The sequence below is a fragment of the Schistocerca nitens genome, chromosome 4, assembly GCF_023898315.1.
Source record: "Schistocerca nitens isolate TAMUIC-IGC-003100 chromosome 4, iqSchNite1.1, whole genome shotgun sequence".
Classification (NCBI taxonomy): domain Eukaryota; kingdom Metazoa; phylum Arthropoda; class Insecta; order Orthoptera; family Acrididae; genus Schistocerca; species Schistocerca nitens.
The window spans coordinates 741502510-741514957 of record NC_064617.1 but is presented as its reverse complement, the minus strand read 5'-3'; the positions used below and the strand labels follow the sequence as shown (position 1 = coordinate 741514957).

Sequence of the window (12448 nt, the reverse complement as noted above, 5' to 3'; positions counted from 1 at the left end):
TAAAAAAATTAAAAAAAGAAAAAAAACAAAAAATTTAAAAAAAACCGCGTCCAGCCATCCCGACTTATTAAAAAAAAGGGCACGGCCGACTTCCTTCCCCTTCCTTCCCCTTCCTTCCCTAATCCGATGAGACCGATGACCTTCCCCAAAACCACCCAACCAACCCCAAGTTTTAGGTGATTCACTTTATAATATAGTGACGTTAATTAATGATTTAGTAATTACTTCAATGCACAGCCAGGACATAAAAAACTATAAAGATACCAGCTTGCGTGACGCGCAAGATATTCACCAGAAACAGCGCCAACCACTTCGGACCGTAGCGGTCGCGCGGTTCCAGACTGAAGCGCCTAGAACCGCTCGGCCACACCCGCCGGCGTTATCCCTAGAAGTTGGTCGGTATTGTCTTGTTACATTCTGTAAAATGGAAAAACGAAAATTCGCAACCAGATTTTGAATTGCTAAATGTTTCCAAAAGCACAAGCGGACTACGACTGCAATCCATTGGTTACTAAATGCTCTTTAAAACTGAAGATATTACAGAACTGCAGAAAATTACTAATTGTGATGTAACGAAGCAGCGTCAGTTTTGACGTAGTTTCAGCGCAGCACAATTTTCAGATTCCTCTAAACAACGGCTACAGTATAAAAGCCTAATCGAACGTGTAAACCGCATCTGGAGAGGTTATTCTTTAATTCATTATATGCAGTGGTACTATAAATGATTCAATCGTTTTCAGAGTACTACATGTACAAATATGACAGAAGCATCAACAGAACCGGAGAATCACTAAGTTTTCATTGTGCCCGCCATCTGTCGTTACGAGTGCAGTGCTATGACAAAATGGTGACAAAGCTAGAAAAGAGCTCCTGTGTGTTGGAGTATACGAGATGTTTATCTGCCCCGGCAGTGTAACATGCATTCATAGGGAATTATGGAAAAGAACCACCATGTATAGAAAGCATTGTGTGTCGGTATTGACAATTTAGGGCCACTTGTCGTTTCAGTAAACAGGAAAGTACCAGTCGACCGAGTATGCAAGATGCAAATGTGGAGGCCGGAATGTTTCGTACGCAGTCTTCCAAAATCAACTGTCCGTCTAAACCACGAACTTGGAATACCGCAGCGGGTTCAACATCAAAATCAGAAGATTATGGTTGGAACCTTCAGTTCTGCATCACAATGCAGGAAACACTTGAGGGCAAATATTTCGCCTTCAAGCTAATAGTCAGCAACCTTACATTTATCTCGAAAGGTTAATCGTCACAATGTGTGAGGTTGGGGCACTGAAAATCCACGTGAAAGTGTGGCGCATGAACTAGATTCGCCGTCGTCAATGTTTTGAGTGCAATGTCACGGACGAACTTGCATGAGCCCTTTTTCTTTTGTGAGAATACTGTGAAGAGTACTTCTTACCTTCATATGTTCCAGTTCTGGTTGTTTCCGCAGCTGACTGCTGATTCCGAGAATTTCATCTTCCAACACGACAGGGCACCCACCATTGGACCATCGATGTTCGCTGGTGTCTAAACGATGAACTTTCGCATCGCTGGATTGGGTCTAGTGGCGAAGATGATGTGGCTCTGTTCCTTTGCCGATGAAGGTACATTAAAGATCGAGTTTACGTACCCCCACTGACAGGTACACTGGAGAAGCTCAACCAACAAGGCCAGGATTGCTGTGATGACCAGCAACAGGATGTCAAAAATGTTCAAATGTGTGTGAAATCTTATGGGACTTAACTGCTAAGGTCATCAGTCCCTAAGCTTACGCACTACTTAAACTAAATTATCCTAAGGACAAACACATGCACCCATGCCAGAGGGAGGACTCGAACCCCCGCCGGGACCTCCGCACAGTCCATGACTGCAGCGCTTTAGACCGCTCGGCAACAGGATGTCACTATGACTATGTAAGGTATGGAACGAACTTGGCTACCGCATGGTCGTGTGTCGTGTGACCAGAAGGCAACTCATAGAGCATTTAGAGAGTGCAAACTGCAGATTTGGTGAGTTTATGGTAATACTCGTTCATCAATCCCATTAGTACATGTACTATTTAGGAGAAACATAAAGCTCTGAAAATGAATGAATCATTTGTAGTAGCCCTGCAGCTGCGGAGCTGCGGCGCTCAACAGATATGAAGAAACTAATAATGTTGACTGGACAACACTCGTCGAAATTCTGAAGATGTCGTGTATAAAATATAACGAGTGAAAGGTTATCTAATACTTGCACAGGAACCAGAATATAATTATGAGTGTCGAAGGATATGTAAAGAAGGCTGTTGTTGAGAATGGAGCGATATTATGTCGTAGTCTAAACATCAGGTTACCCAATCTCTGAGCTGGCAATAAAGGAAACCAGGGTGATACTGAGAAACGCAGTTTCAGTTCATGGAGAAGAAATAAAAATTTTAAAATGACATTGGAACTCTGCCACAGGCAGAGAAGGACTTGAAAGATCAGCTGTGTGGAAAGAATAGCCATGAAAAGAGATTACAAGGTGAACGCCAACAAAAATGAAACAAGGATAATGGAATGTAACAGAATTAGATTAGCAAATAATGAAAGCAGTAGACGAGTTTTTGTATTTAGAGAGCAAACTAAATGACCATGGGAAAAGGGAAGAGGACATGCAGCAGCAAGAAGAGCTTTTCTGTAAGAGTATATATGAACACCTTTATCAACTCAAGTGCTTGAAAGTCTTTCCTGGCAGAATTCGCCATGATCGTTGCTCTATATAGAAGGAAAACGTAAATGATCAACAGTATGGACAAGAAGAGAATAAAAGTATTTGACAGGTGGTGTTGTAGAGCAATTCTGTAGATCAGATGAGAAGATGGGATAAGTAATGGAGGGGAGAAAAAAGGTTTATAGCTCAGTTTGACTAAAAGAAAGAATAAGTTGTTAGGACACAACCAGAGACATCAACGCTAGTCACTATGGTGATGATGTATATGAAGGGATGTAGAAACTATACCGAACAGCATCAAACAAGTCTTCGGAGTGAAGACAACGACAGGATGACATCCATAAGGTGAAGATTAGTGAAAATTAAACAATGCGTTGATATGGTATTGTCACCTAGCTGACGGACTACGGGCCAGTAGAGGATGTCTCTGTGGGAATAATATGTGGTTGCTATAATTTCTTAAAAATTTCGTGACTTCATTTTCTAATTCTAGGGTAGTGGCAATATTATTGGGCAATTGGTGTTTCAGCTCGTTTAGGCACTTGCAAAGAGTTTATTGCTGGATGCGGTGCCGTTCACGAGAAAAAAATAGATGATGTTGAGTTACACTAACAATTTGGGAACCTGTGATGCCTAAGCTGTGGTGTTAGTTACTGGGGAAGTAGCAATGGTGGAAGCGCTTCTTTACAGTAGACGTTTTATGTGCTGCCCACCACACATCCAAGACGTAAACCACGTTCTTTTGGGTTATTGAAATTTCCATCACACTGGAAATCATCCAAAGGGTAACAACCTTTATTACTACTATAAACCACCCAGTGCATAAACATCACTTTCCTGCTTCGTACCGAGCGAGGTGGCGCAGTGGTTAGCAAACTGGACTCGCATTCGGGAGGACGACGGTTCAATCCCGTCTCCAGCCATCCTGATTTAGGTTTTCCGTGATTTCCCTAAATCCCTTCAGGCAAATACCGGGATGGTTCCTTTGAAAGGGCACGGCCGATTTCATTCCCCATCCTTCCCTCCCCCGAGCTTGCGCTCCGTCTCTAATGACCTCGTTGTCGACGGGACGTTAAACACTAATCTCCTCCTCCTCCTGCTTCGTACTTGCTACTTGCCACAAAAGCATTACCTCCCTGGAACCTACAACACTAGAGTTTCGCACCGAGCGAGATGGTGACATGGCTGAGGCACTGGATTCTGGTTCGGGAGGATCGACGTTCAGAACACCGTCTGACCGTCCAGATTTTGACATTAGTGACTCTTCACGTTCAGGAAGGCATTCGGGGTTTAATGAAGATCATTGAAAAGCATTAGTCCACAATGATTCAAGTCAGTGTATTCGACAACTGGAAATGTGATGAACTCTGATCATTCCACCATCGTTCGACATTTTCAAGCAATGGGGAAGGTTCAATAATCGGATGTATCGTACTGCACGCCCTGAGCTAAAATAGCCGGCTGGGGTGGCCGAGCGGTTCTAGGCGCTACAGTCTAGAACCGCGCGACCGCTACGGTCGCAGGTTCGAATCCTCCCTCGGGCATGGATGTGTGTGACGTCCTTAGGTTAGTTAGGTTTAAGTAGTTCCAAGTTCTAGGGGACTGATGACCTCAGAAGTTGAGTCCCATAGTGCTCAGAGCCATTTGAACCATTTGAGCTAAAATAACAAAAATCAGCGGGTGGCCAAGTCTCTGCTTGCTCGTCATCAATTGGCTGGTAAACGACACCGACCATTTTTATTTTGTATCGTTACTGGTGGTGAGAAATGGTGTCTTTACGCCAAACTAAGAAATGTCCGAACCAAAACAAAGCAGCAACTCCTCATACAAAGACCTGTGCGCATTCAGAAAGATAATTTTATTCACATGGAGGAACAGCGGCGGTGGGGCGTGTTACGAATCCGTCCCCGAGGTATAACCATGATTGTTGAAATTTATTGTCAACAACTGAGACGTCTTTCAGACGCAATCCTAGGAGAAGGCTCAGGAAGACAGCGTGAAATGATGCTACCCCACGATAACGGCCTCCAGTATTCTGATAGACTGACAAGAAACACTATGTATGAGTTGGGTTGGGAAGTTATTCCACACGCACCTTATACACCTTATCCTGCACCTCAGATTTTCACCTTTCGCACTCTCTGTCGCACAACCTTCAAGGAACTTCCTTTTTGGATGAAAATGCGCTTCGAACATGGCTCGACGAGTCAAAACAATGTGATTTCTACAGTCGTGGAATCGAAAAGTCATCTCATTGTTAGCAGACTGTTGTAAATAATGAAGCAGTATATATTATTGATGACTAAATGTTATGTGTGTTTCTTGTGTTTAATAAGCTTATAGAAAAACGTTAAGAACTTACGCAGCAACCTAATACTTGTGTGCCCGCAGATGTACCGCATCCGTGACCTGTACCTCGAGTCTGTGCTGCGGCAGGACATCAGCTGGCACGACACGCAGCGTACTGGCGACCTCGCCAGTCGAATTTCTGGGTGAGTACAGCCTCATAATTCGATATCTTTCGCCTTACTTTTTTGAATGCTCCTTGTTTGTTAGTTTTCCATCACCTGAGTGTGTGGATTAAAAACCCTGTCCTGCATCGTTAGCAATATGATGTCACTGTTCCCCTGGACACTTTCTGTTTAGTCCCTGCACAACTGTTAACGACTATTATGCAGGCTATATTCCAAGTTTGCTGAAGTATTAAATGGTCTATCAACTCGAACTTCCTGCCACTCTCGTAACTGAAATATTCATGGCTGCAGTGAGAGACATTTCATCAGTTATGTATTTCACAGCACAAGAGTGAAGATCAAATCCATTGTGCTAGGCCATATTTACAGTTTGTTCTTCGTTAGTCATTTAATTTGTCGTATCGTTAATATCCATGTATACAGGGTGAAAATTGTTGAAATATATATAAAAAAACGTAAATTAGTGACAAACTCTGGCGTGCACACACTTTATTCAACATGTAAACGTCACTACAGGTATTCGAATTTAGGTTATGACACGCTCGATATGCCTGCCTTCACTGACGATGATGTGGCGCAGACGAATAGCGAAATTCTGCGTGACCCGCTGAAGTATCCAAACATCGATACTGTCGATAACCTCCTGTTTTCAGCTCATAAATGGTTTTGGGGTTATTGCCGTACAGTTTGTCTTTAATATAGCCCCACAAAAAGGAGTCGAATGTGTTCAGATCCGGAGAGTATGGCTGCCAATCGATGCCCATGCCAGTGGCCTCTGGGTACCTCAGAGCCAGAATACGGTCGCCAAAACGCTTCTCCAGGACATCAAACACTCTCCTGCTTCGATAGGGTCGAGCTGTGTCTTGCATGAACCACATCTCCTCGAAATCATGGTGAATTTGGATAATGGGGGAATCTTCACGTACCGCTGAGTAGTTCCAGTGCCATCAAGGAATATCGCTCCGATTATATTGTGCCTGGACATTGCACACCACGCAGTCACCCTTTGGGATTCTCAGTCTCCCATACGCGCATACTAATTCCCATCATTCCCCGCGGCCAACCATGCAGTTTGAACGTCATAAAGCAAACCATTCAGAAATTATGATTTTAATTCATATAGTTCAATGATTGTCGCCCTGTAGGTGTACAACGATTTTCGCGAATAAAAAGTTGAAGACAAAGCATATTGCCAGAGTAGGCCAAGAGCGGAGGAAGCAGCAGTTCTTGCAACTAATGGAATAATGAAAAGAAACAAAGATGTGTTTTGTGTTTGCTTTGTAGATATAACAAGTCTCAGTACACGCAGACGGAAAAAAACGCTACATCAAGAAATAATGTAGAGTAACGAAATTTCGGAAATACATTTGTCTAAGTAACATACTTAAGGACTGACATTGCAAGTTCAAAGGCTAATGTAAGCGCAAGATAAGCCATTGGAAATGTGAAATGCTGGTACGTTAATAACCAGTGTAACAGCCAGAATGTTGAATGCTAGCATGCAACGTGCATGCATTGTGTTTTACAGATGACAGATATCAGGTTGTGGGACGGATTTCCATGCCCGTTGCATTTGGATGGTCAATACAGGGTCGGTTAATGCTGTATGTGGATGACGCTGGAGTTGTTGTCCGATAATTTCCCATATGTGCTCGGTTGGAGACAGATCTGATGATCAAGCAGGCCAAAGCAACATGTCGTCACGCTGCAGAGCATGTTGGGTATAACGGGGGTATCTGAGTGAGCGTTATACTGTTGTGAAACAACCCCTGTATTGCTGTTCATGAATGACAGCACAACAGGTCGAATCGCCTGAAGGATGTACGAATTTCCAATCGAGGTCCGTGGGAAGACAGGGAATGCTCCCACTGTCATACGAAATCGCACCACAGACATAACTCCAGCTGTAGGTCCAGTGTGTGTAGCACACAGACGGGTTGGTTGCAGACCCTCACAAGGTTTCTTCTACATCTACAGAGATACTCCGCAAGACACCGTATGGTGCGTGGCGGAGGGTACCCCGTACCACTACTAGTCATTTTGTTTCCTGCTCCTCTCGCAAATAGAGCGAGGGAAAGACGACTGTCTGTATGCTTCCATATGAGCATCAATTTCTTGGTGGTCCTTACGCGCAATATATGTTGGCAGCAGAAGAATTGTTTGGCAGTCAGCTTCAAATGCCGTTTCTCTAATTTTTCTCAGTAGTTTTACTCGGAATGAAGGTCCTCTTCCCTCCAGGGATTCCCATTCGAGTTCCTGAAGCATATCCGTCACGCTTACGTGTTGTTCGAACCTACCGGTAACAAATTTAGCATCTGAACTGCTTCGATGTCTTCCTTCAAACCGACCTGCTACTGATCCCAAACTATCGGTACTTAAGAATAGGTCGCTCCGGCGTCCTATTTGTGGTCTCCTTCACAAGTGAATTACCCTTTCCGAAAATTCTCCCAATAAACCGAATCGACCATTCGCCTGCTCTACAACAGTTCTCACGTCCTCGTTCTGTTTCATATCGCTTTGCAACGTTACGTCCAGATATTTGAAGACTTGACCGTGTCAAGCAGGACACTAATAATACTGTATCTAAACATTATGGGTTTTTTCTTCCTACTCATCTTCATTAAGTTTAATTTTTCGACATTTAGAGCTAGCTGCCACTCATCAAACCAACGAGAAATTTTGTCTTACAAGGAGATGTCCCCAGCGGTGCGATCGACTTGTTGAAACTATCTATACAGTGACGTACGTAGCTTAAGATCCCAGATATCACACACTGCAGCCATTCACCCTGGTGATCCCTCGTTTGCGAGTAGCTGACCAAAAAAATTCAGAATTTTGTGTGTTACGCAATACCGTTAAAAATGTTGGCTTATGTAGTACTATTGCTGGCTGTAATTGATAGAATGACAGATTGGCTTGCAGGAGGTTGTGGGATCCAATCTCATCAGGTGCAGTAAGGTTCTATTTTTTCTTTTTTAATCTTTATCGAAATGACTTTGATCTCATTTTTATTCAATTAATTGATTTAAAAGTAATATTTTAATTCAATTTCTTTGTCACATAATTTTAATTACGATATCATAATATCAACTTCTGCACTTGCTCTCATTTTTCTTCCTATCATTCTTTCTCCTTTTGTTTTTTAACTGATAGTTCTGAATTTTCACATAATTGAATATTATACAAGGTTAATATAATTAAATTGATATCCATAAAACTTCCGATAGGAAAAAGAATGATACAGAGGAAAATTGAAACCAAATAAAACGTTCATACGGTGATGGAAATTATGTGAATACGGAATAGAAATAAAAAATTACATTCGAACCAATTAACTGAATAAAATGATCTTTGTGCACCTAACGAGATTTGAACTCCCAACCTCCTGTTTGCAAAGTTGTTAACCTATCCGTCGCGCTATTGAGTATCACAGAAAATCCTGAATTTTTCGTTCTTTGGTTACTCGCAAAGAAGGACCCATCGGGTTGAATACCTGCAGTTTTTGATACCTGGTATCTTAACCTACATTACCGCATAGAAAGTGTCAAAAAGTCGATCGCACCGCTCGGGACCTCTCCTTGTAAATCGTCTTGTACCTTCCTACAATCACTCAACTTCGATACTTTACTGTACACCATAGTATCATCAGCAAATAACCGTAGATTGATTCCCATCCTGTCCGCCAAATTATTTATGTATACAGAGAGCAACAGCAGTCCTATCACACTTCCACGGGACACTACTGACGATATCCTTGTCTCTGATGGACAGCCGCCGTCGAGGGCAGCATACTGGGTTCTGTTACGTACGAGGTCTTCGAGCCACTCACATGTCTATGAACTTATATATATCGTCGTCCATTAGTTAAAACCGGCAATAGGGCACCGTAACAAACGCTTTCCGGAAATATAGAAATATGCACTGTGTCTGCTGTTCTTCATCCAGAGTTCGTAGTACATCATATGAGAAAAGGACAAGCTGCTTTCTAAAACCATGCTGATTCGTGGGTGTCAGTTTCTCACAGTCTCAAGAAATTTTAACATATTCGAACCGAAGAATTGTTCAAGGATTTTGCAGCAAACCGAAGTTAGGGATATTGGTCTGTAATGTTACGAGTCCGTCCTTTTACCCTTCTTATAGACTGGAGTCACCTGCGCTTTTTCCCAGTCACTTGGAACTTTGTACTGAGCGAGAGATTCACCATAAATGCAGGCTAGGCAGGGGTCCAATGCTGTAAAATACTCGTAAAACCTAATTTGGATTCCATACGGAAATGGTGATTTATTTGCTTACAAATTTTTCAGTTGTTTCTCTACGCCAGGGATGCTCATTAATAAGTGGTCCATACGGGAGTCTGTCCGATGGTCAAATGATGGTATGTTTACACGATTCTCCTGTGTGAACGATTTCTTTGAACCAACTCATGGCCAATACAGGCACCGCGGCAGAAAGAAGAACAACATATAGCTAAATATCGCGAAGATAATGAAAGGTGGAGTAGACAATTTCAGTTGAACTATATAAGATTCCGCAGAAGGAATGGTCAGTAATCAGGGATATGACAGGAAGTCTCATTCGAAGCAAAAAACGTTTAGTAAACATGGGATCTGAAATGCGCGCTGTAAGAACTATGAGCACCTCTTCATGTTAGATACTGTTAAACAAATGTCTTCTAATGCGAGCTCTTTGTTTTCCATATTTTGAAAATGGTGGTATGGACCGATACAAGAAGAAAGTCCGGTAAATATGGACTCTAAAGCGCATACCTCAAGAGCTATGAGCACTGGTATGTCTTCGCTATTGTGAAGCACATCTCTTCAATTGAACAAGTGCTCATAGCTTATAAGATGTGCCTTTTTTAGCCCTTGTTTACTAGACGGTTTTTTCTTGTATTGGTCTCTACTGCCTCCTGCAAAATATGGAAAACGAAGAGCCTGCTGTAGAAGAGATTTGTTCCTACGTATAGACGATGACGAACGCTCACAGCTCCTCAGGTATTCATTTTAGAACCCGTGTTTACTACGTGGATTGTTTTGCTTCGAAGGATCGTTCCTGCCACGTCCTTAAATACTGACCATTGCCGAGACGCTCTGTATAGCTCAGATATAAAGAGTGACAACAACTAAATTAATTCAAAAAGACATCATACTACGCATCCAACGAAAATTCGTGGAAAATGACAAAGCGTTGGATCGACAACCTGCATTGCGCTATGTAGCTCAAGTAGACAGAGCGATACTAACACATCAAATACTAGAAGAAACAACGCCATTTTCGCAAATATCACCCAAATGTTTATGAGAAACAAAATGTAAGGATGACTGCAGATGATTTCAATCACAGTAATGTCAGCTGTGCCCTAAGTTTCATGCCTAACCTCACATTCGGCAATCGTGCCACATTCGGAATAAAAACAACCAGCTGTTTGTGAAAGCGAATATTTTGAATACGTTTGCTACTTGTCTCATTCACAGCAATTTAAACTGTGCTTTTAGGTTCAGATGATTCAAATGGCTCTGAGCACTATGGGACTTAACATCTGAGGTCATCAGTCCCCTAGAATTTAGAACTACTTAAACCTAAGCAACCTAAGGACATCACACACATCCACGCCCGAGGCAGGATTCGAACCTACGACCATAGCGGTCGCGCGGTTCCAGACTGAAGCTCCTAGAACCGCTCGGCCACCCTGGCCGGTGTGCTTTTAGGTTCCTGCCAAACCACGCCCTGGTTGCAGCGCCTCTGCTGGGCTCGTGATAATAAGGGTTGGAGCGTGGATGACTGGATACCGTTACCTGGTCAGATGAGTTGCGCTTTCAGATGGTAAGAGCTGACGGCAGGATTAGAATGTGTCGCAAACTTCACGAAGCCATGGACCCAAGTGGTCAACATGACACTGTGCAAGCTGTGATGGTTCCATAATGCTGCAGGCTGTGTTTATGTGAAGTGCACTGGTTCCTCTGGTCAAACTGAACCGATCATTGACTGGAAATTGTTATTTTCGGCTACCTGGAGACTATTTAATGTCACTCTTGGATTTCATGATCCCAAAGAAGGATGAAATATTTATGGATGACAATGCACCATGTCATGAGGCCACAATAGTTCATGAATGGTTTCAAGAACATTCTGGACAGTTAGAGTGAATGGTTTGGCCAGTCACATCGCATGGCACGCATCCCATAGAACATGTATGAGACATAATCGAGAGGTCAGTTCGTCCACAAAATCCTCCATCGTCAGCACTTCCGCAATTATGGACGGCTACAGACGCAGCACGGATCAATATTTCTGCAGGGGACTTTCATCGAGTTGTTGAGTCCATGCCACCTCGAGTTGCTGCGCTACACCGGGGAAAAGGAGGTCCGACACTATGCTAGGGGGTATCCCACGACTTTTGTTATCTCAGTGTACAGCTGTTTTCCTCATACTAGCATCGTTTCCGTGGTTACTGTTTGCTGAGCTGTCGCCATACGCAAGGCCAGCGCTGACTGGTCCTGTTCAAAAAAATTGCTCTGAGCACTATGGGACTTAACATCTCAGGTCATTAATCCCCTAGGACTTAGAACTACTTAAACCTAACTAACCTAGGGACATCACACACATCCATGCCCGAGGCAGGATTCGAACCTGCGACCGTAGCAGTCACGCGGTTCCGGACTTAAGCGCCTAGAACCGCTCGGTCACAACAGCCGGCTGGTCATGTTCACTTCATTGTCACACTCACCAACTTTCCGGCTCTGTATATGCGCCTTATACTCATTGGCGGTAGGCGGATTCAAGGAATCCAGTGATACCACATTAATAGCACGCACTGGCTGTTGTGGTTAATCTAGCCGTCGATGCCCGCAGCTGAACTGTATAACTCAAGCCTGCATGTTCCCCTTCCCGTCATCAATACAGAAGGTGTTCTACTATTGCGTAGAGCAACAAGTTCTCCAGATCTCTTGCCTACTGAAAACATCTGCTCTGTGCATGCTCCGATGTTGTTCCGATGCTCAGCATTATTAGATCCAGTGTTGCTGCCAGTGGACCAGCTCGATGTGCTAAGTATTGTGCTTTACATGCACAAACATAAAAAAATCTAATTATTACTGCTGTCACGTTACTGAGTACAGCGTTCTTGGAAATTGGAAATTTGTGCTGAGTTCTATGGGACTGCTGAGGTCATCGGTCCCTAGGCGTACACACTACTTAATCTAACTTAAACTAACTTACGCTAAGGACCACACACACACACACACACCCATGCCCAATGGAGAACTCGAAGCTCCGACGCG

At 43.3% G+C, this 12448-nt stretch overlaps 1 protein-coding gene across 1 annotated transcript in view; it reads left to right on the top strand.

Annotated features, from left to right (window-relative positions):
• The window catches only part of LOC126252984 (ATP-dependent translocase ABCB1-like), a 189476-nt gene that overhangs the window by 47714 nt on the left and 129314 nt on the right, over window positions 1-12448 (top strand). The window contains exon 6 of the mRNA XM_049954012.1: window positions 5086-5186. Within this exon, the coding sequence (XP_049809969.1) occupies window positions 5086-5186 (101 nt within the window). The remainder of the gene's footprint in view (window positions 1-5085; window positions 5187-12448) is intronic.